Below are 25,383 nucleotides of genomic sequence, written 5' to 3'. Positions count from 1 at the left end.
CAATACCGTAGTCGTCGTCACCTTTGAAGTGTGTGCGTGCTCTGTGAGGCGACTACGTGTACGAATTCAATCATCAAGACGCCATGAACACACATACCGAACGTAACTGTAAAAGAGTTACACTTCGATTTGACATGAAGTCATTTAAAATGCATTCTGAACATGCGCCACCCACTGTGAATGAATCAGTGTTGTGCAACTCGTAACGGGCATCGCCTGGTAACCAACCACGCTTGCAGCCCAAACAAGCCAGTCCAAATGTCCGACTCTCAGAGTTCACCAGCTCGCCAGCCGGTGTGTAAGAACGCGGACGGGCCGTGTGGCATGTGCCCGACCTGCCTCTTTTCCGACCCCAGACCGAGCCAGCCCTCGCCTACGCCGCTGAACCTGTGGAAGATTTCGGACGAGTCCCGCCGGAGTTTCGTTGTGGGGATGCTGGTGAGGTGCAAGAGCGTTCCGGTGCTGGAGAACATCCAGAGCTCGCTGCGCCTCACATCGTGGAACTTGCTTAGCTACGCGCCGTCCAAGGGCAAGACTTTGCCGGAGCTTTACGCGCGTCTCGACCGCAAAACACGGCCGTCGCTCCTGATCCGGGAGATCTGGGGATGGTTCGACTGTAGCCCGGAATGGGTCCAGACGCGCTACCTTTGCCTGTTGCTGCTACGGTGTGACCTGGAGCTGCTGAGTATGGCCAAGAATCTCATCGGTGTGGCGGTGACCAGGCTGCAGCGACAGCTGGACGGTAACGGTAAGATTTTCAAAATATGACCTGCCTTCATCTGATTAGTTACGGGACCATGCAGAACCCCGGAGAGTTTTACGAAAGACACACACGGCCAAATTTGAATGCAGACATAATTTAGTTCTGACAAGAAAGGGGAGACATTGTATTGAGCAGATGCATAGAATGCAGTCTTACCATTAAATGGACCAGGTAGTATAAAATAAGTCGGAGCCACATGCTGCTTCACAGAAGACATTCTCATCCACTCATTTTATATCTGATGTGTTTTGCAGTGAACATTTGCACAAGTAAAAAAACCAGCCAAGCCAGCAAGGATGATTCAACGGAGGGTGTGATTCTTCCTGTGCTCCCTCCGGGATCCTCCAGGTCTTTGTTAGCACTCAGCAGACCCCGAGACTTCATAGGCGGCCTTCCCGCCGACCTCTCCAAGAGGATTTTGGGTACGTCCACATCCACAGAAAGCCCACGTTACAAGTTTAGATTTGCTAGTCTGACAATGATAATTTATTTACTACAAATCTATTTTTTATACATCTATCATGTTCAACGTAGTTCATTTAGTTTATTTGGACACTTGTTGCGTCACTTGTCGCTAGGCAGAGTTCACAGCGCACAAATCAAATCCGAGCTGCCCCATCATCATCACATCATCACATCATCAGCTCACCTGTGACCTTAAATTATCCACAGCTGTGAATGTGCATGTGAAAAAACAAAAAAACAAAATCAGTTTGGATTATTTGTTGATGTCATGTGTGGAGTCAGGGCTGCTCGACGAGGCGACGCTGAAGCGCTGCATGAAGGTATGCAAGCAGTGGAAGAACCTGGCGGGAGAGACCATGGAGGAGATGCGATTCAGGAAGCTCTACCAGGAGCAGGTGGACGCCATGATGAAGGTGGGTCAAATGGCAGATATTTATGGTTGTTGGTGTTCTGACACGGGTTTGTTTTTAGCGCTACAAAGGCGTTCACATGGTCAGCCCTTCCTACGCGAGGATGGTGGACGTCGAGGTGCCGTCCGAGGACCACAAGAGCGGGGAAGTGAAGTCCACACATGTAAGGCTTGAACGCAATAGAATAACATTGATGTGTATGCACTTTGCACAGACATGGCGTTTGTGTTATTTAGCTCACAAGTTAGCATGCTTGTGCAAAAAGTTGCCGATGTGTGGGCAAATAACATTTTTGGTAATCAATTAATCGGCTAATTGATTAAAAATATATACATATTAAATAACAATAATTTATTTTTGGTCTCTTAACGCTAACAACAATAAAGATATGAATTTTACTGTTTTACAATACTTTGCCCTTTACAATTTGTTTACCTTTACAACAGAGAGAAAAAATTGTCAAAATTAGTCCCTTTTTTTGGAACGGGAGCAATTTTTGAATGTCATTATCTTGTCTAATGTAACATAAATTTTTTGGGACAGGAATTGGCACACAAAAAATAGGGCCAACTTTTGCCGATTTTAAAAGAGCTCCTATTGGATAATTATATCGGCTGGCTGATTAATTGGTCGGGCCCTACTAGTTAGCATATATAAGCCTAAACTAAGTTTGGTTAGCATAATTATACGAAGACTCCACTTAGTTTAGTTTAGTTTAGCATGATTATGCCAAAACTATGCGTATATCATTTTGTTGTTAGCTAGTGTAGTAAGATGAATACTTACTCTTCCGTGTTCATGGTGTTGATTATCAAAACATACAATGAGATCAGTGAATTCAGGCATTACCTAAGGATTTTATTACACAAATTTGTGGACAGATGAGAATAGCCGCCATCTTTGATTCTCAACTGTGTCGTTTCCCGCTCCGCTTGTGGGTAATATCCTTTGTCCTACAAAAGTCCCTCCCAGAGTCACATGATATCTCAATACAGTTGACCAACTGCCCCCCTTCTTTTCTTCCCGCTCGTAGTCACATGATGGAACACAGATAATCAGATAAGGGTTGACGTTGTTTACAGAAGAGACTGAGAGAATCTGAGGAGCCGTCTTATAAACAAAGGGGTCTAATTTACACTTTCGCTTGCCCCCACCATATGTTCTCAGGAGAGAACAAAGAGAAAATCAACCCCCTCACATCATTTGAATTCTCACACAAAACTATACTGAGTAAATCAAAGCAATTTTGTCCAATTCTAAATAGTTATAACTAAATTGAAACAGAAGATTCACTTCACAAGCTAGCATGATTATATCAAAACTAAGCTTAGTTTGCAAGTTAGCTCGTTAGCATGATTATGCAAAAACTATGCGCAGATAGTTTGTTAGCTAGCAAGCATGATTATATCAAAAACTAAGCTTAGTTGGTTTGTTATCATTATACGAAACTACATTACACCTGTTAGTATTTAGTTAATTAGGTGATGCTTGATGATTGAATGCTAGTTACGCGTTGGCAGAAATCCAAACAAGTCTTATGACATGTGTGGTTGTGTTTTTGTAGATGTGGCCCTTTGAAGCGGCCTACAGCGACATTAAAACCAAGACCGTGCGGATGGAGGAGCGCAACATTTACTGCGGCGCGTATTTCACTTCTGTGCTGGTTGACGAGTGAGGATATTCTTACATTAGAGATGGGCAAATGTGTTTTTTTCACAGATCATTGGAAGATGTAGTAAAAAAAAATTGAAATATATAAAATGAGTACAACAAATATCACAATGGCTGGATCAAAGAACGGAGTGAGTTCTCGTGTTGTGGTCCATAGACCGGGATTCATTTTGACCACCTCACCATGTCACGGTGGTACATGAACTTTTTCAGCGAAGACCCCCATCGCGTGGTAGACTACAAGGGCGGGCCCCTGCTGAGCACAGCATCCAAGGACCGCGCCGTGCGTCTACTGTACGTGGGGACGGCGACCAAGCAGGTGGGGCTGATGAAAGGCCACGTGGGCGGCATCCGTGTTGTCCTGCTCTGCCCCGAGCGCCACCTGGTCATCACGGCCAGCTGCGACACCAGCATCAGGTGGGCGGGAGTTCGTAAGCTTCCTTTTGTCATTTTGAGTCCGATGTCATCCACCATTTTGTGTTGTAGGTGTTGGAGTGTGAGGACGGACCAGTGTGTGTTGGTGCTATACGGTCACTCCAGCATGATCAACTGCCTTGACATCCACGCCGATAGGCTCGTGTCAGGTGCCAAAGACTGCACTGCCAAGGGTAAATTGTCTCAATGACTAATTAGCATAGCATAGCATAGCATCAATTTCAGAATTTAGTACTTAGACTGACCGTTTTTTGCACACCAAAGTCACCCAACCTTGGCACACTGGTAGCACATCTCCCAGGTTAGCCTAGCGCTATCTAGATGGGACGGCTAGGGTACAGCGAGGAATCATGGTGGTTAAAGTGAGTTATTTTAAACTAAAAAGGAAACGCAGCTGTGTCGGCAGAGGTGGCAAATCCAGGTCCAGAAAGTAAAAACCCTGCCACAGTTTGGCTTTAGCCCCTTTTGCTAGCTAGCTAGCTCCTTGGGTGCTCGTAAACCCGCTAGGAAGCTAGCTAGCTAGCACAAGGGGCTGAAGCCAAACTGTGGCAGGGTTTTTACTTTATGGACCTAGATTTGCTACCTCTGTGTGTTAGACACATACACAGAATGTTTCATTTTCATATCTCGGGGGGTGTGTCTGGTAATTTGGGTCGTGTTTGGAGAAATACATCTCTGTGTCCAATCCTCGTTCTCATGCTCACTCCGCCAGTGTGGAGTCTGCAGACAGAAAAGCACCTGGAAGACTTTAACTTCAAGCACCGCAGTTCTGTGCGCTGCGTGAAGATCAACGCCACCGCCGTGTTCAGCAGCTGCGACCGAGGAGTCGTCAAGCTGTGGGACGCCGAGAATGCTTCGCTGCTCAGGGTGAGAGTCTCAGGTCGCCACTTGCCGACCACCCCTCAGACGCCCGTGCTAATTTGCGCCGGGCGCTAGGTCATCGACGCCCACAACAGCGCGGTCCGATGCATGTTTGTAGACGATTGGCACCTTCTGTCCGCCGACACCAACGGTCAGGTGATGGCCTGGAGCAGCAGATGTGAAACCAAAGGATGCCTCATGACCGTCAGTCATCCAAAGTAAGCACCCACCAAAGTCAATGAATCATTTCGGGCCTTATCAGACGGATACATGCAAATGGCGATTTCTACAGGGAGGTCAAGTCTCTGACACTGGCTTACCTTCGAGTGATCACGGGCTGCGTGGACGGAAAGATCCGCATCTTCAACTTCCTGACGGGAGACTGCCTAAGGACCATCCTGGTGGAGGCCGAGACCACCGGTCGGATGCTGTCGCTGCACTTCTGCGAGAACAAGTCGGCCTCATTCACTGTACTGTATACGCACATTTTATTTTGAAAGTCTCATCTGCTTCCTCCTCTCCAGCATTTTGGTCAACGGCACTTCCTGTGTGAAGCTCTACCAGTTTGCGAAAGTCTTCTGGGATTACGATGAGCCGGCGGATGAGGCACGTTCCGGTTTGGCCGCTTCAACACCACCAAAACCGGACCCGCCCGCTACCTCTGCCAGGGAAAATCATGTGACTACAGAACAAGGTGAGTGACTATTCAAGTAAAAAAATTACATTCTGTGATTTTGAGTAACTGTCGCATTTTTTGTCTTCTATGTATAATCTTCTAATTTTGAGTTCCCCCCCCCCCAGTTGCACAACACTGGAGAAACCTCCTTCAACCTTTGGCGGCCGACGCCGACCAGCCAATGCGGCACGCAGACCAGCCTAGCAGCCACCGCTCGGAGGACAACCCGCTACACTGCCACCGCCGCCGGCCCTTGACTTCTGTCCGCACCCCTCAGCGGCCTGTCAGTGAAAGGGTGACAAACAGAGTTCCCCATGTGCTTAAAGATCGTACAAGTAGCAGGAATACAATGTGATCAATTGTTGTGTAGTTTAAAGCGGATATATTAGCTATAGATAATGTTTTTTAAAAATATATATGTTTGTATACAAATAGTTTGATCTTTGGAATGTCTGTCAACCTACCAAGTATGGAATTATACAACTGAGTAAGTTTGTAGTTATCTGCCGATTTTCTAAAAATGTTTCTGTTAGCATGTTGCTATGAAACATCGAGGCTAATTAACTTAATAATCACACCCATAGCAAGTTTTGAGCAAATGACTTGGCAGTTTGGCTGCCCAATGGGACAGCGTGACCTCTACAGAGCCGCCAAAGAATTGTTAAATCAAAGCCAAACGGAAAGTTTAGCTGTAGTGTTAGCACAGATTAGCATTAGCTAAATGGGCTACCGGCATTAGCTGCTGATAATACGTAATGCCATAATTATCTTCCAAAAAGGCTTCGACATCTGAATAAGTTGTATTTGTCTTTGTATTCGAACCACAATTGTAGGGTTAGCACAGATTAGCATTAGCTAGCTGATAATACGTAATGGCATAATCATTCTACCAAGTTATTGACATCAGAATGAGGGGTATCTGTCTTTGTATTTGTATTTGAATCTCAGTTGTTGAATTGGCGAGCTTTCTGGCGTACACAGATTATTGTTAGTTAACAATTAACTTCTGAATTATGGCACATGCTATTGTTGATTTGATCTGTTAAGTTATTGGTGAGGCCAATAGCCAGCAGGAATAAGTCAAGTACATAGTTTGGACTGCGAAAAGTAATATCTCATTTTGAGTTCTGATTCCTCAAGAAAAGATGACGCTATTAAGCCCCATTAAAACACAATTCCGTATATTCGGATAATTTCACAGCCTAATGGTGCATAATAGCGTCGCCCTTTCTCAACGGATCATCACAACCCCATCAAAGGACAAAACGTGCAGCTCTTTTGGGATGTGAGCCCTATTATCAGTCCAAACATGAGTCATTATTTAAATATTCCATGGTTTTTTTTCCTGAAAGAAAATCAAAGGTCAGTCAATGGATGGAAAATCAATCATGTTTTGGCATTTCCTGAAAATAACTGGGCCATGAATATTACTGGACTAAACAGATGACTTTATTTGATTCTCAGTATTCATAAGCCCAAGCAATAAGGTACAATCGTTTCATCACAGTGCCACTAGATGTCAGTATTGTATCATCGAATGTTAGATTGTTGATTCTGATTGTTTTATTCATTAGTCATCTCTCCCCATTAAAAAATATGCAAATTCATCCTCCATTCATTCGACTCAAGCAAGCATTTGTACTGAAATATCCATTTCTATTGTCATGTGTAGTTGAGATAGAAAGCGTGGAATTCCAAACCATTTATAATCATTTGTCCCAGCCAGCGAGCACCTGCCGTCTGAACCGGAAAGTTCTCAGTCATTGCTCACCAGTCATTCTTGAAAGTGTCTTTTGAAGATGTCTTCAGCTTCTGGCGGAAGATGAAGTGAACTCATCAGAGGGATGGGGCGACCTCTCACCCTTCCGCCATGCTGCCCTCTTGGCCTGCTGCCTCCGGGGCATCATTAGACTTCAGGATCAGGGGTGGAAGCCCCCCTCCCCCGCAACCCCCTTTGCTTTGACAGCATCGGAACAGCTGGGAACAACAAAGAATGAGGTATAAGGGCTCTTGTCCATGGATAATAAGTGCAAAGTCCCAGGAAGAAAAGAAGGCTCTGGTTTTATATATGCATGAGGTAAAAGTTTGACAGAATTGACAGGTAAGGTCTTGAGGGTCATAGGATCAAAAAGGAATTGTTTGCACACCCCCTCTGTGCCCGTCTCCAAAGGCGTCACACATTTGCATCACAGTTCATTTGTCAAATTAATTTCCCCCCCGGTTTTTGGTCACGCTATGTCAGTGACCAACACATCTTTGTCAATTCAGCACGCATTTGAAGGTGGCATTCATCAGGGTCAGTGGAGCGCAAAGGTTCTCAGGATAGTAGCGACGCAAGTGGGGAAAGAAGGCCACATTTGTAGGCTGCGTTTGAGGGCACATAATTGCAGGTTGTATTTGAAGGCTTCATTTTAAGCCACACGTAAAGGCTATATTTGAAGAACACATCAAAAGGCTGCATGTGTAGGTGGCTTCCCATGAATGCTACATTTGAAGGCAGGGAAATAGCAGATTGGATAGTAGTCATATGTAGGCCGCTGCATTTGTGGGACGCATCTGAAGGTAACATTTGTAGGTGGCTTCATAAAAAGGCTGCATTTGTAGGTTACATTGGAAGGCAAAAGTTATCACTCGTATTTGAAGGAAATGGGATCACAGTGATGCACTTGCAGAAAATGGGGAGTGAAGGCTGCATTTGAAGGCAGAAAGTAAAGGCTACATTTGAAGGCCTCATTTGAAACCTGCATTTGAAAGTGCTATTTGTCGGTGGCTGCAGTTGTAGGCCACATGTGAAAGTAAATTTGAAGGCAGCATTTGTTGGAGGCTCCATTCGAAGGCTGCTTTTGTTCATCAACACATTTGAAGACCAGAAAGAGATAGGATCGAAGTCTTGCTTCTTGCTGAAATTGACAATAGAAGGAATGCTGCATTTGAAAGTCAAAGCATTTGAAGGTAGCATTTGTTGGAGGCTTCATACAAGGGCTGCATTTGTTCATCCCATTTGAAGGCCGTATTTGGGAAAGAGATATGATCGTAGTGTTGCTACTTGCTGTAATTGGGAATAGAAAGTAGCATTTGAATGCTGCATTTGAAGGTCACATCGTTTGAAGGTGGCATTTGTTCATCATATCTGAAAGCCACATTTAGGATTATTGTGATGATGCTTGCTGAAATTGGGAATAGAAGGTAGCATTTGAGGGCTGCATTTGTAGGACACATGCAAATGTTACATTAAATTTAAAGGCAAGTAATTGTAGACAGATGAATTTGTAGACCAGTCTTGAAGGCTTCTTTGGAATGCTGCAAGTCTGTATTTGAAGGCACAATTGGTTGTTGGCTGCAATTGTAGGCAACTTTAGAAAACAGCATTTGTAGGTCACATAGGTAGGCTGAATTTATAGACTGCATTTAAAGGCCACATTCAGGGACTGTAGCAATGCGTCTAGCAAAAAAAAAGGGAAAATAAGATTGCTTTTGAAGGCTGCATTTGTAGATTTCACATGTGAAGGCAAAACACTAGTAAAAAACAAACAAACTTGAAATTGCGGCACGTACAGTCTTTATTCACTGCTAGAAGTGCACTTCTTGCATTGTCCACTAGGGGTCCAGCTTTAGCTACAAATTAACCTGTGCAGGTCTGACAGCTTTGAGTCGAGTGTGATTGCTGTATTTGCATTTTCGACAGATAAACTGAAACATAACCTTGTAATTAGCCTCAATGTTGTCACTATATGTTTTTTATTCTCCTGTACGAAAAAAAAGAAATAAATCTGGGTGTAACAACAGGCCTGTGTGAAAGGGTTCATTATGGGGCCGTCTCGGACTCACGTCGCCATTGGCCATCAGCTCCAGACGAACGGCGACCAGCGTTAAGTAGTCATAATTTCACTATTTTCTCACGCGTAAATGCGGAGACGTGAGAGTCAAAGGGCAGCTGCGTAAAACTTCCCCGTGTGGAGGTCATTTGGTACAGCTGGAGAAGTTGGGGGAGGCCGCAGTGGAACAAGAAGGCGATTCATGGAGGGCGAGTGGACTTCCTCAAGCATGGTGACGTTTCGTGTGCCACCTCTTTGGAGTTTTAGCGACCGTGCTAATGCTAATGGAGGATATAGGCGAGGTCAAGCTTGCTCGGGAAAAATATTGGCATTATAGTTGTCATTTTGATTTATCAGCTCAAATTCAACAATTCAAATGTTTGGAAAACTTCTCCCCCAACTCAAAATGCGTTAGCTTAGTTTACTGTAACAAGTTAGGGCTCACCGATAATTATTATTATTATTTTTCTAATCTGTCAAAAATCAAATGACTGACATTTTTCTTTTTTTTCTTTTTCTTCCCCCTTCTGGGATGTGCTTTATTCCCCTAATACCAAACACGCTTTAAAAGTTTAAGTTAACATTTAAAATGTAAAACAATAAAATAAGCTGTTGAACTGCATTGCTTGGCTGGTCCATGTCGCAACTTTTCTCATGTTTTATTCTCAACTAGAGTTGTACAGATGAAGCAAGGTGACCTCAGCAAAAACATTTGTGGCTTGGAAGCATACTGGGTCAAAGGTTAACAACATTTTGATAAATCTCTGCTATCACAATGTACAAATGGGTTCCCATGTCTGTAGCATGTTGAGATTGATTCTGTGAATGTCTTCTGAGATATATTGTTGGAGAGGAATTTCTACTTAGACTCACCTGCAGAGGAGCTTCCACATTGTGATTGTTGGCCACGTTCGAAGATGGCAACCTTTACCAGGTAGGTGACATAATTTGTTTTCATTGTTACTCTGAGTTTTAATGCCAAGCTAATGAATGAGATGTAAAGCTTCACATGAGTTCATCTAACGTGGCGTCAAAGTTTGTTTGATTTCAAGTTTTAATTTATTTTTTACTGTTTTTTTTTTGTTTTTCAGATGAAAACACCAAAAGCGACACCCAAGGTAACGTTGACATGATCTTTTATTGTTTTGAAGTGTCACGTTTTGGTTCTGTGGGGGGTTGGATTTTTGTTTGTTGTTTTTGTCTGTGGTTGGTGTTTTCTCTAACCACGTCCACCTGTGTGTGTATTCCCTTCCCAGTGTGCCTCTGACCAATCAGTGCCCTCAGCCACTTGTTTTCCCAGGCGTGTCTCATTAGGTCATAAGCGCTAATATATTTAGTCTGGTGTGTTTGTCCAGTCGGTGTGGGTGCATTGTTGATGTTAAGTGTGGTACTTTGTCTGCCATAGCCAAGTCATCGCCTCAGCCCCAGCCAGCCAAGTCGTCATCCCAGTCAAGTCGTCGTCCCAGCCAAGCCACAGCCAGCCAAGTCAAGTCAAGTCACTCCCCGTTAAAGCAAATCGGGTACTGTCACGTCACAGTCCAGTCGCGTGACGTCAAGTCTTGGTTTTTCTGCCCACCTGTTAGAGTATGATATTCTCCTAAAATTGAAAAGAAAAAAATCTGACTTAATTTTCAAGAAATTTACATCAGATTTTTACTGTATTTCTCAAAAGAAGCTTTATTCTCACAAAATGAATCTTAATTCTCAAAAAAGACAACTTCAAATTAGATGTTAAATTATGACTTCAATCTGCCAAAATACCAATTTTTTTTGGACAAAAATCTGGCTATGTGTTCTCAAAAATTGAAACTTTTTTTTTCAAAAAAAAAAAATCTAATCTTGTACGATGACTTTTTCCTCAAGGAAAGTCAGTCTGGGAAAAAAATAAACATTTCTTGTGAGAGTCGTGGGAAAATTGCATTGAGCTGACATGCCGAATGCAGCACACAAGGCCTTCTGACCACAGTCATGTTGACCGTAAACATTGAGCCATCTTGTGCGCACAAACACACAATTGAAGAATAAAACATAGCATAGTATAAGACATTATCATCAGCTGTTGCACTTTTCCCTAATTTTTCATCATCTGTCCGTCACGTAAATGAAACGACCCAAAATGTTGTTGAGGCCGTCGATTTTATCTACAGCTGTTTAAACATTCCACTTCACCACAACCACCCCCTTTTAATTATTCCAATGTGTCTCCTAATAATCCAAATCAGGACAATAATCCGTTTCTTGACTACTGGCTTTCCTCAACATTTTAAAGACATGTCTTTATTATTAGTTGATTTTTCCCAAAACTCCACTGCTTGGACACATTTGGGGTCGGAGGTGTTGAACATTCTCGATTAATGACGCAGTGCCGTACATCTGTTTGGCCCCGACTGACGTGCGATCTTTTTGTAAGGTGTCGACTGATTTACATGATGGAGTTCACTGCGGTGAACAATATTTATTAGTGTAATGTAATTTTTGAAAAAGATTCAGCCCTCAAAGCCAGTTTCACAAGCGTGAAATTTTGTAGGCGTGCCTGTCATGAGTGAGTCGCAAAAATGTCTTAAAGGGGAAGACAACCCCCAAAACTATTCTTGACAATAATATGTTCGATGTAGCCCCAATAGTCTAAATACGGTATTCTGCTTATTATGTTAGAGGAATACTAGTTCAGCAGTTTTTATCTACATCAGGAGGCGGCCATCTTGCCACTAGCTGTCAAGTGAAAAGAACATCACGATTGCTCAAGTCTCAGGTAACAACCAATCACAGCTCAGTTTCAGAACACAGGTGAGCTGTGATTGGCCATTGCCTGTGCCCTGAGCAACTGTGATGTCACCTTCAGTCAACAGCAAGTGGCAAAATGGCCGCCCCCTGAAATGGATAAAAAAAAACGGCTGGATTTTGCTGCTTAACTCGTATTCCACAAATATATTGTTAATCACAATGTCATGTTTAGACTAGTGAGGTCACATATTATTGTCAAGAAATTATTAAGGTTGACTTCCCCTTTAAGGAGCCTTGTTGAAAAGACACAGGCAGTCTGCCATTTTGTCTTAAATCGGCCATTTTAGTCTTTTTTTAACATTTCCAGGGCAGATTTTTACTATATTTCAACTATTTGTTGTAAAAAAAAAAAAAAAATCATTACATTGTGATATATTTATTTTTAATTTTTTTTGCCTTGGAAGACTACGACTTTATTTTCATAAGATTGCAACTTTTTTTTCTAGAAATTCTTCCCAGTTGTTTATTTCCCCCTTGCAATGATTGATTAAACTTACATTGCGTCCGGAAGAGCTGTTAGAGGTTTAATTTGGTGTTGGGGAACGTGGATCATGTGCAAATAAGGGTACAGAAATGTCCGATATTAAGCAGAAAACATTTATGGTTCTCATTGGAGTTAAAAAAAAAAAAAAAGTATCGTATGAGATAAAAGATGTAAGTGATACTTGTGCAGCTGCAGTCTTAACGCGTCCGAGCATTTAAAACGGCTCTCTGGTTGGCGCACTGCTTTTCTTCAACAATAAAAGCCCAAAGTATAAATGACAGGGCTAGAATTGTCCTTCCCAAATGTTGGATAAAATAAAATTTCAATTGACAAACAAATTCAGATCTTCACGAATAGATTCAAGGAGCATTTTAGGGAGAGCCCTTTTCCCAAACGCAGGAAATCCGACACCAGTCTGGAAACCTCTTTTTTTATTCCCCGAGTGTTTGTGTAGCGAGCGTCCTGACGAGGCCACATCAGACGGCGGCGTCACTGCAGATTGTGAGTTGTGGTTTGCCGCCTTTTCAGAGAAGCTTCACATGGTTTGAATTAACTGCCCAAATGCATTAAAAAAACGACTCCGACAGGTTGAGAAATCGGCGAGTTGGCCGTCATTACTGCAATGACACGCTAGGGATCACCAACAGTGACTTCGACAGACATCATTTGAAAAGTACAGTCAACTACATGTAATTATGAAATGTATTAAAAAAAATAGTGGTGAATTAATTACATTCAGTTGTACTGTTTAGATTTATACATTTACTATCTCTCAATTGGTCCTTCGTGTGCAACTTTCAAAGTCAGAATTCTCACTTTAAAGTCAGAATTCTGTGATTAACCCTTTTTTTTTTTTTTTACTCCGCTGGCCGTAATCCTCTTCCGTAGTTCAGAATCTTATTAATATAACTTTGTTTCAGCTGGGGTTGTTATTTTATTTTTTTTAAGTGCTAAATAAATTTAAGTGAGTTTCCATTTTAAAAGCGGGAGGATGCTTGGATTCCATTTTACTGTCCATCTCTCCCCTCGTCAAATCCTGCTGAAGGATTGTAATTAACATCTGTTGTCCAATTTTCCAGCCACATAAAAAAAGTCATAAAAGGGATGCGGTTATCACGCTCAGGGATAGTGCGAAATCAGTGCAGATTGGATGCCGCGATTTGGACATTTTCCCGTCGACAGTGTCTAATGGTTTTGTAGTGATACATTAGTCCGTCACGTCCCCCGGGAGCCCACCCTAGATCCTCTTGCAGATCCCGCACAAAACAAATGGCAATTTTGCGACAGCGGGACACAAAGCTTCATCCTGCCCCGTCCATTAACCCCTATCACAAAGCGCCCACACACTGCAGTCGGTGTCCCGGTGACAGACGGGAAGACGGAGCACGGAGGGAAGGTAGGGGAAGTTTGGGGCGGGAGGGAAGCGGTGACAGCCTTTTGGAGGGAAAATGATAAGGAGGCGTGCAGGGGAGAGGAGAGCGGTCGCGGTGAAGAATGAAGCTGCCATCGCGGGTGCCAGAAGTTCTCCGGCGGGACATCGCTCATCCCGACCGTGCTGTCACAACAACAATGCAAAAAAAAGTTGGAGGAATTTGAGAAGGAATTAACCCAAAGACAAGGAGGTGCCAAATGAAGGTGAAACCAACAACTTAACAGACAAGAGTCTGACGTGACCTGAGATGACACAGCTGGGTGGAATTCTGGGGCAGGCCAGACCCTGATAGGTGTCATCTGGCCAGGTCGTGGAAGGTAGAACTGTAGACTTCTTCATGGTCAAAATGTTTAGCTTTGAATAAAAAAAAAAAAAAAAAGCTCTTCACTTCTGCCCTTAAAAAAAAGTCCTTTGGATTGCAGAAGAAACCAAACCAAAGATGAATTCAAGATGCCTTCAAGTCTTTACAAAACTAGCATCAGGAAGTCTGGGTGGCTTCGTTAAATCCAGAATCACTGAGCCAGGGATAGGGTTAGAATTAGGGTTGTTTTTAAGGTTAGGGTTGAGATTTTGGATGGGGTCAGGGGTCACCATGCTGGAAACAGGGTTGTGTTTAGGGAAGTGAAATGAATGGTCCGCTATGTAGAGCGACATGGTCGTCTATCGGTTTGAGAATCCAAATGCTTTACTTCTCATATCTTCGACATTTCACCCTTCAGGGTGCAAGTCCCACCCGACGCTACACGGGGGGGGGGGGGGGGTGGGGGGACGTTGTCTGGGCCCTTGGACAAGCCCGGAGTCAAAGGACCGCTGGGTGCTCCATTCCTGGAGTGACCACCGGAGTCTCCGCACACGCTCAGGGTGCAAGTCCCCCAACGCCACGTGGGGTAAGATTAGTGTTAGGCTTGGGGTTTAGGTGTTAGAGGGTTAAGGGTTAGGGTGAACCTAACACTCTGACTCACTTCTATTTACTAGTATTTTTCCCCTAAGACAGAAAAGAAAGTACGTGCCCAACATGACGATAACATTAGAATCGACGACTACAGAATGATTTTGACTGAAAGACTTTTAGGGCTCTTAGTGTTTAGCCTCCGGGTCAGACATTCCTCTAATGTAAGAGTCAGTGGTTGTTTGCCATTGTGTCCTGACATTGACCGGCAACCAGTCCGACGTGTACCGCAAAGTAAGCCGGTACAGACTCCAGCACACACGGGGCCAGAAAATAAGAAGCGGTCGATTTAGATAGCTGTCCTGATCCTGCGAATGTCTTTTTAGTCCATCGCCCATTCTTGTGGCAGCTCAATAGCTTCCAGCTGCTCTGGTGACGATGCAGTCTTGGGTCGCAGACGAATCAAGGGATCATAAGGGTTGAAGAAGTGGAGTGAAATGTCAAGACTCTATTGGAGCAAGCAGATGTCACATCCATGAAGTCTATTTACTGACAAGTGACGAGTGCTAGCACATGTTCCTCAGTGGTTCCTCGCGAAGTCAAGACTCAAGAAAACTGCCGGGAGACATTCTTACAAGGTTTAGTTAGGACGTTCAGGTGCACACATCCTGGTCCTGATCTAACCTGGTCTCTCCAAGGGTTTTTAGAACCACTTCTTTGTTGTCCTTCAGTCCATCTTGTCTAGCAACTAACAAGACAGTGATTGGATGATATTTTTAACCTGTTTGTCCAAAGGTCCTTGGCATATATCGATAAAAACAAAACAAAACAGAAAGACGAGCGGGAAGAAAGATGAGCCGTCATCCTGACACATTTGTGTCAGACGGCGTCCGGCGTGTCGCTGTAATCTATGGGAGCACTTGAGGTCTGTGACGTGAAGGGGCATTCATCACCCCGCCCCCGCCGCCGCCACTCCCCACTCGGTCTAGTGGCACGGCAGTCCTGGCGGAAGAATTTCAATGCGATGCATCACGATGGATGCGGCCCCTCACTACTAATTCGTCATGTCTGCTTTGCATTTTGGACGCACAAACGGTGTCATTGCCAAATGTTTCACGCTGTCAACAGAGCGTAGGATTGAAAACGGGTTACAACAATAACACTAAGGTTTCCATTGTACTCCACTGTTGAGGAGAGATTGAATTGACCAGGAGCAGGTAGACATGACCTTGGTTGAAGGATTTGGATTTTTGTTGTTCCCAAATCTTAATACCTCATCGGTTGTTTTATGTCAGACGTAGTGTCCTTTTGATTCATTCTGTTTTTTTGTTTGTTTGTGAGATTATGAAACCTTGAACTAATATTAGCTAGTCGTGTCACCTTGGTAGTAAAGTCAATGTCATGCGGTTCACTTGAGTCAGTGTGTCGTTGTCCTCAGAGTTCGTTGTTTATCTGATTGCGGGAAGGCAGGAACACAGAAACTCTTTTATACCACAACATCACCCAAATTGGCGCCTCTGAGGCATCACAGGAGACATTTGTTTACCTGTGACTTTTGAACCAAACTCACTAGTGTGACATTTCCGTGTCTATTGTACCGTTCAGTTACAGTATTTAATGAAGTCAGCACCAGTGTCCGGGACTGTGGCAGTTGTGTTCTGGTTACCGTTTAAGCATTGTGTAGGGTTAGGGGTCAGGCTTGTGGTCCAATTCAATTGTGGTAACTGGTAAAGTGTTACGGCAGGGCTCTGACATGTGGCTCTTTAATCCCTTTCCTGCAGGTCCCTCTGGATTTCTAAAACAATTAGTACAAATTAATATTTCTTTCCACATTTTTATTTTTTTAAATAAAATATTCATTTAATGAATTAATTATTTTTATTTAAAAAAATCAATAATTAAATAAATATTCAAAAAATGTTGGTCCACAAAGAAAGATTATGGTTAGAAAAAGAGAGACTAAAGGTTGATGATTTTTTTTTTTTTCAAAATTACCTAGAATGTCCAAAAAGTAAGAGGAAAATTTATAAATATAAATTAAATGTCTTTGGAATTGCAAAAAAAGTCAGAAAATGTATTAAATAAAACAGTTATAGTAAAAGTTACTATAAAATGTCAAAACTAAAATTTAATTTAAAAAAGGCAGAAAAGAAAACGTTTAAAAAGTAAATATATTATGTCAAAACATGAAAGAAGAAATCCATAAAATGTACCAAAAAAAATGCTCCCCAAAAAGTTGGAAAATTAATACAAAAAAAGGCAGGTACATTTTTTTCCGAAAAGTAACCATAAAATGTCCAGAAACAAAAGAAGAAATCCCACAAATTACCACAAAATGTCACAATGACCAAAAATGTCAGAAATTTGACAGAAGGGCAGAAAAGTCTAAACATGTATGAAAAATTACAAAAACAAATTCAAGAATGGAAGACAAAAGGTAGAAGAAAATGAATCTCTATGTATTGGATGCTGCATATTTTTCTGTTCTGGTGCGGATCTAATTAGCTCTTGGGCTTCTGTGCATTAGACTAACACTAACACACGGTTTCCTTCATCACAATCTTCAAATGTTTTGCAGCTCCAGGTTGTTTTTTATTGTTTATTTGGCCTAAAATTGAACTTTTGACAGGAAAGGTTGCCGACCTGTGTAAGGTTTTACATCCTGATTGATTTATTAGTCAAATGACAGTCACGTCCCAATACTTTTGTCCACATATACAGCTTTAATGGAGCATTTCACAAATGAATACAGAAAATAAGAAAGTATTCCAGGTAAAGGCAAGAAGCTGTGGATTACTGCGGCTCGTGAAAAAAGTCCAGTTACGAGGCGGCGGGAAAAGCACCGGTAGCGCTTAATTGAAAGTGTAGCGCTCTCGGGAGAGAAAAGGCGGCGTGCCAAACGCAAATCCGCTTGGCACTAAAAGACGGAGCAGTTAGGGAATCTTTAACGGGCCGCAATCCATTACGGCAAGCCATAAACGTCGCAGGGAATACACACATCATCACAGAGTGGAATGTGAGCGCACTCTTCCTCCAGACTCATCCTCCTTTATGCGGCCATAAGACAGACTTTTATGATGACTTTGTAGAAGTTTGTCAAAGTAAAGCTTAGACTTTTTTTTTTTTTTTTTTTTTTAAATGAGCGCTTAAGTCTGAATGCTGTTGTTTCATTCATTTACATTGTAATGTGGCGCTATTACGTACGTGATCATATTTGTATAAGATTGGGTGGCGGACATGTCTAAGGATGAAAATAAAGTCAGTGAAAATAACAATAGTTAAAAACACTCATACTTAATGTATTTTTGTGTTCAAGGGCAAATGTGAAATTTGGAGAGATGTGCTTGGGGTTGGGGTTAGGACAGCAAAGTTTCCATTGGCCAAAGCATTCGGTTTGCTTAGCTGTGTTTTAGGTGGTGTATAAAATAGACGGCATGTTGCCAGGCCATTTGTCTGCTGCTCGTTAAGATTTAATATTACATCATGTTTTTTAATAACAACTTTTGTGCCATTCATGAGGAGGAGGGCCGGTAATGCATCAGCGGCATGCATGAACGAGCCGCCGGCTGCTGCCACATGATGAGCGATGCTTGGGCTTCACGTGCATCCGACGTCAAATGAAACAAACTGCCATTTTGCTAATGCGCCGCACGTGTGCGCTTGTGCGTGCGTGGCATTATTCATAATACTTTCCTGGCGGGAATGCCAGCGCTCACAAAGAGCATATTTCAGCTTTTACAAGCACCTGGACATTGTCACGTAAAAGGTTACGCTTTGAAATAACCTGGAGCCAAAGCATTAGCACGGAGTCATGCTACGCTAAATCCCCGCATGTGCACTCCAAACATTCCACTAGCTGTTTCTCCTCATCCTCACGTTGTCTCCGGACTGAGGTTTATCTCCTGCGTTTGTTGCTGGAGCAGAGCCACGGTGCGAGGAACGTCCGCGGAGATAAACACGACTTGAGCGCTGACGTCTTGTTTGTCAGCGGACCCCAAAATGTCTTCGACACGTCCGAAAATGGTGGCCACGAGTGCTCATACTTTGGTTTAGGGTCGTTGCTGTTCCGTTTAAGCCCTGTAGGGGCCGCTAACGCGCGTTTCAAATTGTTGCCAACTGTCTAAACAAATCAAGACAACAACATACCCGCTTTCTGTAGATTAGTTAACATTAATAGCAACATAACATGCTTCATTTATTTATTTATTATGTGTAAAGCACTTTGAGTTGTTTCTTTACATACGCTGCTATATGAATAAAGTAGACTTGACTTATCGTACACATTGAAAATAAGACATCTGCTTATATGCGGCATGTTGACCATATTTGGATAAAGGGGGTGGAGCCTAACATCGCCATCCAACGAAAACCACGTACATGACAAGAAACTAAATTAAAATGTAATGGAGAACAAAGAATATTGGATTTCTGTTTAATAAATTAAAAAAGGGCCAATTTTAGTGGCCCAAAATAATTAAAGCGTTTAAAAAAATTGCAAGGATTAAAATTGGCCTGCTTTTTTCAGAACAGCACATTTTAAAGTGAGCCTTAATAAAATAGCATAGATTTGAAAAATAATTACTAAAAATAAAACTACGATTATAATATATAGGACAAAAGCTACGTTTCTAAGTGACCCCCAATAAAGATAATACATTTGAAAAATTAAGAACTAAAATATGCTATGTGCTTTACTTAGTTTTAGGTCAAAAATAATAAAACATGCAAAAATATTTTTTGTGGGTGGTACTTTTTTTTGTTTTTTTTGGGTGGAAGAAAAAAAAATCCATGAAAATTCCATTAAATAATAAACCACAACAAATTACAATGTGTTTTGTGTTTTGTGAGTGAAACATTTTTCTTGTGGAATTAAAAAAAAAAACATACAATTTGGGAGATAAATGTTCTTGTTTTGATGTTGCAAAATAAAATCATTTGGGGAAGTGTTTTTTTTCCTTCTTTTTTTAACAGCAATACTCTTATCTTCATTGTTGACAAGCAACACTTTTACTCTCATTAGTATGAAACTAGTGTTTTAAAAAAAAAAAAAAAATCTAGTTTGAAAGGGGATTGGAACTGAACTGCTGTGTGGTGCTCACGTCTATTTAGTGGGCCAACTCGCACAAAAAACCAAAATAATTCAGAGCTGGTCCATTAATCTCCATGTGTGTGTTGTCATCGCTTTGCGTGCAGCGTATTAGAAATCACTCTCCGGTGTCGCTCGCCAGCCGAGCTGCTGATGGCTTGGGAATGATAAGTGGACGGGTAAATCCGCGCCAGTAAAAAGACCCGCGACCGTTGCTGAGCGTCCGGTTTCGCGGCTTAAACTGCACCGTCATTGCACAGGTGGTGCAAGGCGGTACTTCGAAAGCAACCTTTCGATTCGATCAAAGATACCACAAGGCATGTCCTTTAAAAATAAAAATGTTCAGCCCGTAGACATACTGTGCATCTGGAAAGTATTCACTGCGCTTCACTTTTTTTAATGCGCAATATTCCAAAATGTATTTAATTCATCGTTCCCACAGAAGAACAATTAACTCATTCACTGCCATTGACGGCTATAGATGTCAAAAATTCATTTAAACTATTTCTATTAGTTTGACATTTTTTCCCACTTCTGTTAACAAGAGTATGAAAACCTAGACATTAGTTTTTTTTGTACATTTAGAACAGATATAAATTTTGTGATTAATCGTGAGTTAACTAGTGAAGTCATGCGATTAATTACGATTTAAAAAAAAAAGGTTTTTGACACCCCTGATTTTAAATATTTTTTTCTTAAAAATAATATTAAAAATAAAATAAAAAAATTCTTTTTTTTAAAGAAAATATTATATTACAATCTTTAATCATAATTAATTGCATGACTTCACTAGTTAACTCACGATTAATCACAATTTTTTATATCTATTCTGATAATAGTATAATAATAAAAAAATTCTAGGTTTTCAAACTCTTAACAAAAGTGGGAAAAAATGTTAAACAAATGAATTTTTGACGTCTATAGCCGTCAATGGCAGTGAATGAGTTAAAAACATTTTTTTTTTACAAAGCTATACAGTAAAAAAAAAAATCTGATCTTTGCAGAGATGTTCATATTCAAGTCTGAGTTAAATTTTTGTCTCATCAGACCACAGAGTCACAGTGCTTTTTGCTAAATTGCTTGCGTCTAGCCACTCTACACTAAATCCGCTTAACTGCTACACACTCTGTGGGCTCATTTTCCGGTAGACATTCAAATACATTTGTCGAAGCAGCATAATTTATATTGCAATGTTTCGATTTTTAAAAATACAGTAGTGTGCGTTGAGGCCTTTTGTTTGTAGTGCTCAGAGTGACCTTGTTACCATGACGCCTATCTGCTTTCTTCTGCTTTGCGGCCCCCCCACAGATTAAAGACGCTTTCATCCCTTCCATTTTTTACGGCTGACTTTGCGGCGCTCTTCAGCTTCAAAGCGGCACCCTACACAACTGCCATTTAAGGGTCATTTTTAAGAAGTTTGATGACTCAACACAAAAACCCAAAGCTCAAATAACCACAAGATTTTTATTTTAAATTCAGCCCCTGAAGCTAGTTTCACTTAGCAGTGTGAAATTTGATAGGCGTGCCTATCATGGAAAGTCTCAAAAGCTGCCCGAAAAAGACCCTTGGAAATCTGCTGCCATTTATAGAGCTCAAGTTTGAGATGAATACCAATCTACAGGTTGCAGTTTGGTTTGGTTCCATCGCCTTTGTATTCATCTTTACTCATGTGATGACGAAATATCGGGAAGTCTGCCATTTTGATGTAAAGTGGCCGTTTCTCCAACACACTACTGACATTCAAACAGAATGTGCTTTTTCAAACTGGTCGCTGAATCAGTCGAGGCTGGTCTATGTTTCCTCTCTTCCTTCCTTTAGCCTTTCCTCTGGTCTCTTGAGGTCTCCCTAATCTGTTGGAATTTAGATGTTTCTGGGGTTGGTGAAAGATTCTGGTTTTGTAAACTGTGGGTGTTAGGGGGCGTCTGGTTGGTGCTGGATTTCATTTTCGTTCATCTTTGTTTTCTTTGATCCTTCCCCTGGTCTCTTGACAACTTCACGACTCTGGCGGGACTCTAAAGTATTCGGTTAAGGTGCAGGGTCTGGGGTTTATAACAGGTTTCAGGTGAATTAAAGAGCGCGCACACAAAAAAGCGGTGATATGACCGAATGAATAAAACTGAGCTCTCTCAAAAAAAAAAGGTAAAGTGGCTGTTTAAGGGTTAATTTTGTCATTTTTTTTCCTGGTCCTTCTTGCGATTGCTGGAAAAATTCACCATCCAAAGCCAATTTGTTAGCAACATGAAAAATGAGGTTTTGGTGTCTTCTGTCAGACGCAATGTCATACAAGAAAGCTCAAGAATGGGCATTTTCTGTCTTCTTTGATTTTCTTTTATTTTTAGCTACCAAAATCATGGATGAAAGGCCAAAACGCATATGTCTTCGTGACTTGAATCGTTTCTCCAAAACATTGTTTCTTGGTTACAGGAGTTAAACATAAAGAGCCTCATGACCCATAACACTAATTTAAGATGTGCTGGATGTTTGCCTTGGTTAGAATAGGCTTCGTTGCCATGGATGTGACCAAATGCCAACAAATAGCTCCTCTACATGTTGATAAAAGCCAGGCGTAGCATCGCTTTGGCTAAGGGTTGTCCTGTGTGGGCGGAGAAACAAGAGCGCTCTTTGCCAACGTACAGTATCAGCAACCAAATCTCAGGTTTGAGGCTTCTCGCCGGAGCCAGACTTTTCCCGGAATGTCTGTCTTTCCATGTGGGAAAAGTTAGCCTCACATGAGACCGAAAGGGGGATTTGTTTTCACCTTCCGTCACGTTGACGGCGTGCCCATTTGGGACGGATCAGAGTGAGCCGTCGCGTCTTCATGCCGCTCGAGCGAGGACGTTCCCAGAAGTAAACACGGATTATTTTGCCCGACCGTTTGGAAGGGGCATCCCGGGCCGGCCGTATCTCAAACATCTCAAGTTTTTCTCGACACGCCGATCCCTGATGCGGCCTTTCTGCCGCCACTACTTAGGAGTTCTTGGTTGGGATGTTTACACGGGCCGTGCCAGCTGGATCCAAGATTGTGGGCCACTGGTTTGTTTGAATTATCAATGGAGAAAAAGTTTCTCAGAGGCTCGCCCTCTCTTCAAAAATTGAAGACTGCACCATGTTTGCCCTTTGAGGTCGGCTTGCATTTCAGACTGCGATGGGGTGGCCCGGATATGTTTACAGTAGTACTGTATGGTATTTGATGTACTAGATGGAAAATAAGTTACTGCTTAACAAAACATTTAGCTATTTGTAATGTAAATCTTGAATGAAGTACACTATTACTGGTATTAAACTATGAATGACTTTTGCTCAGCAAATTTTAAATCTACATTTATTTTCTTATTTTGTTTGTATGGATGGATCACTATTTGGATGGATGGATATAGTGAATGATGAATAGATGATTTAACTCATTCAAACCCAAAGTCGTGTAAATACGTTTTTTAATACTTTGTCCTGCACTCCCCAAATGATCTATCTATCTATCTATCTATCTATAATATTTATTTTATGCTAGAGCATACAGAAGGCTTTGATACAGCTTCTGACATGAAGAGGTCGCTTAAAGCAATGGTAGTTATTAGAAAAAACAGCCAGCAGGTGGCAACAAAGTATAAGAGATCAGCCAGGCCGATGTTGCAACAAGCTCTTTTTGTCAGTGTTTTCACCAGGAATGCAAGTATTGAAGAAACTTAGCTATATTCTAATGCTAATTGCTTTTTTTTTCCTGATGAAAGAAGAGACTCTAATCTTTTTTTTTTTTTTTTGGTAGTTTGCATGTTTTTATAGCAATAGAACTAAATATTTTGTGGACCTTGCAAAATCAGTCAAAGTCCAGTAAAACAGCCGGGGCAAAGAGGGTTGCTTCAGTGAAAATGGCTGGAAGTGAATGAGTTAATTGTGGATGATAGGGTGGTTGGATGGACGATTGTAAGATGGATGCATTATTGGTGACATAAATGGAAAGATTACCTTATAATGGTTGATGAGTGAATTGCCTGACATGATTGGACATTTGGATGGAAGGATGAATGAATGGTTGGTGGATGAGTGTACAGATGGATGGAAGAATGGCTCTATGAATGTATTGAGTGATGAAAGAAGGATGAGTGAAAAGTGGAAGTCAAACAATTGCTGAACGTATAGGCGGATGTTGTCACACTATTCGTCTTCCTCGCCTTCTTGCAAGTGAGATGTGTTCTCTCACCTCAGCCCGCCTGCCCCTTGTTAGCTTAAGTGAATTCCACCAAGTCAGAGCTTCTTTTACAAGCCTGCTAAGAATCACAGCGGCCCATAAACAGCCACTCATGCTGATCTTATGGGACGGGCCGTAAATGACTTATGAATGATGCCTCCGCTTCCAACATTACGGCCAAAGTGATGACTTGAATGAAGCAGCTTTGCTCCGTTGTCACTTCATAACACGAGGAGCCGCCTAGTGACAAACAGACAATTGTTTACACTTAGTTGCCGACAGGAATAAGCTTGGATAATGTTGAGCCACATGCTGCTGCATCAAGTATGTATTAACAGTACATTTCAATTGATTTTCAGTGTAATGTAAAAGATGTCATCTCTGAAATCCTGTGCAAAATGCCACTGGGCCTCCAAACAGTACATATGCTTGTATAGAAATACAGTCTTGCTCTCCGGGACCTATTTGGCCTCCCAGGAGGTCCCTAACTGGGGGCTGAGGTCCCCTCCCATCTGTCCTCACAGTTCAGAGGCTAAAGCAGCAGAGAAACGGGACACCACCAGCCTTTGCCAGCTTGCGGGCCCCAGAAAGGTGGACACGCGAGGGTTAAACGGGGGCCAATGTGGCTAAATGTTGATGAGTGGCCGCTGATTGCACTGCAGCTTCGTCTGCCGCTGGGAACGTAACACTGAGCTGAGAGCTCCTCTCCCGGGACCCAGGCTTCTCTCAGAGGGAGGCTACTGGGACCCCCGGACAGATGACAGCCGAACCCGGCCCCCTGCCACCAAAGAAATGATTAAAGGCCTGACTGCTACCTGAAGACCTTCCCCACATTCCCTTGATGTTCGCACACCACAGAAGCACTTTTGCTATATTTACAATTACAAAAATAGTAAAAATCCAAAGTACTAGTGCAAATATGGATTATATGAGAACAAATAAATTCAACAATAATATTGGAACCTAAATAAATGCAAAAAATTTAGTTACACACAGCGTAAAAATACCAAACTTTTAATGGTTTTATTATTATTATTATTATTTTTACCATCATTATTATTACTATTATTATAAACACACCTTTAATAATGAAAAATAAATAAATATACATCAAATTGACAATGGACACCAATATTTTCAAAATAATTTTGTAATTTTTGGGGCAGGGAGTCAACATATCAATTATTGTCAATTATTCATGGTTCGCTATTCCCTCTGCCCCGCCACTACTGGTCCCGATCAAAATAAAAGATAAAAAAAAAAAAAAAGCAAATAAATACATGAATTTCAACAATTGGATTTATAAATAGAATTTATGAAAACAAACCAAATAAAATAAATACAACAGTAATAGTTTATAATTACAGTAAATTAATGTACGTTAAAAACAATCATTTCAGTTAAAAAAGCAATTCTAAGATTTAAT

The 25,383-nt window shown here is 41.7% G+C and overlaps 1 protein-coding gene and 1 long non-coding RNA gene across 3 annotated transcripts; both read left to right on the top strand.

Moving 5' to 3' along the window:
- The first annotated feature begins 123 nt into the window (after window positions 1-123).
- Window positions 124-6,895, top strand: fbxw10 (F-box and WD repeat domain containing 10). The gene is made up of 12 exons (XM_077550865.1): window positions 124-748; window positions 1,018-1,185; window positions 1,511-1,641; window positions 1,700-1,801; window positions 3,203-3,309; window positions 3,523-3,726; window positions 3,796-3,917; window positions 4,457-4,611; window positions 4,681-4,823; window positions 4,898-5,059; window positions 5,130-5,299; window positions 5,407-6,895. The coding sequence occupies exons 1-12, from the start codon at window positions 181-183 to the stop codon at window positions 5,634-5,636; spliced, it is 2,262 nt and encodes a 753-aa protein (XP_077406991.1). The 5' UTR covers window positions 124-180; the 3' UTR covers window positions 5,637-6,895.
- A 2,243-nt stretch (window positions 6,896-9,138) lies between these two features.
- Window positions 9,139-10,875, top strand: LOC144038869 (uncharacterized). 2 transcript variants are annotated; one of them, XR_013289298.1, is made up of 6 exons: window positions 9,139-9,328; window positions 9,770-9,837; window positions 9,934-10,030; window positions 10,188-10,214; window positions 10,353-10,410; window positions 10,502-10,875. It is a non-coding gene; the product is annotated as an uncharacterized LOC144038869 (long non-coding RNA). The 2 variants fall into 2 exon arrangements; XR_013289297.1 differs by lacking the exon at window positions 10,353-10,410.
- The last annotated feature ends 14,508 nt before the right edge of the window (window positions 10,876-25,383 follow it).

This window comes from Vanacampus margaritifer, chromosome 18, assembly GCF_051991255.1.
Source record: "Vanacampus margaritifer isolate UIUO_Vmar chromosome 18, RoL_Vmar_1.0, whole genome shotgun sequence".
Taxonomy (NCBI): Eukaryota; Metazoa; Chordata; class Actinopteri; order Syngnathiformes; family Syngnathidae; genus Vanacampus; species Vanacampus margaritifer.
Note: the sequence above shows the minus strand (reverse complement) of the source record. Positions and strands in the feature narration are given on the sequence as shown.

What these genes read in the sequence shown, in the direction of transcription:
- fbxw10 (XM_077550865.1), top strand. Translation starts at nt 181, where the DNA reads ATGAATCAGTGTTGTGCAACTCGTAACGGGCATCGCCTGGTAACCAAC. An exon ending in GCGACAGCTGGACGGTAACG is followed by an intron (nt 749 to 1,017) that starts GTAAGATTTTCA and finishes TGTGTTTTGCAG; the next exon opens with TGAACATTTGCACAAGTAAA. An exon ending in CTGCACTTCTGCGAGAACAA is followed by an intron (nt 5,060 to 5,129) that starts GTCGGCCTCATT and finishes CCTCCTCTCCAG; the next exon opens with CATTTTGGTCAACGGCACTT.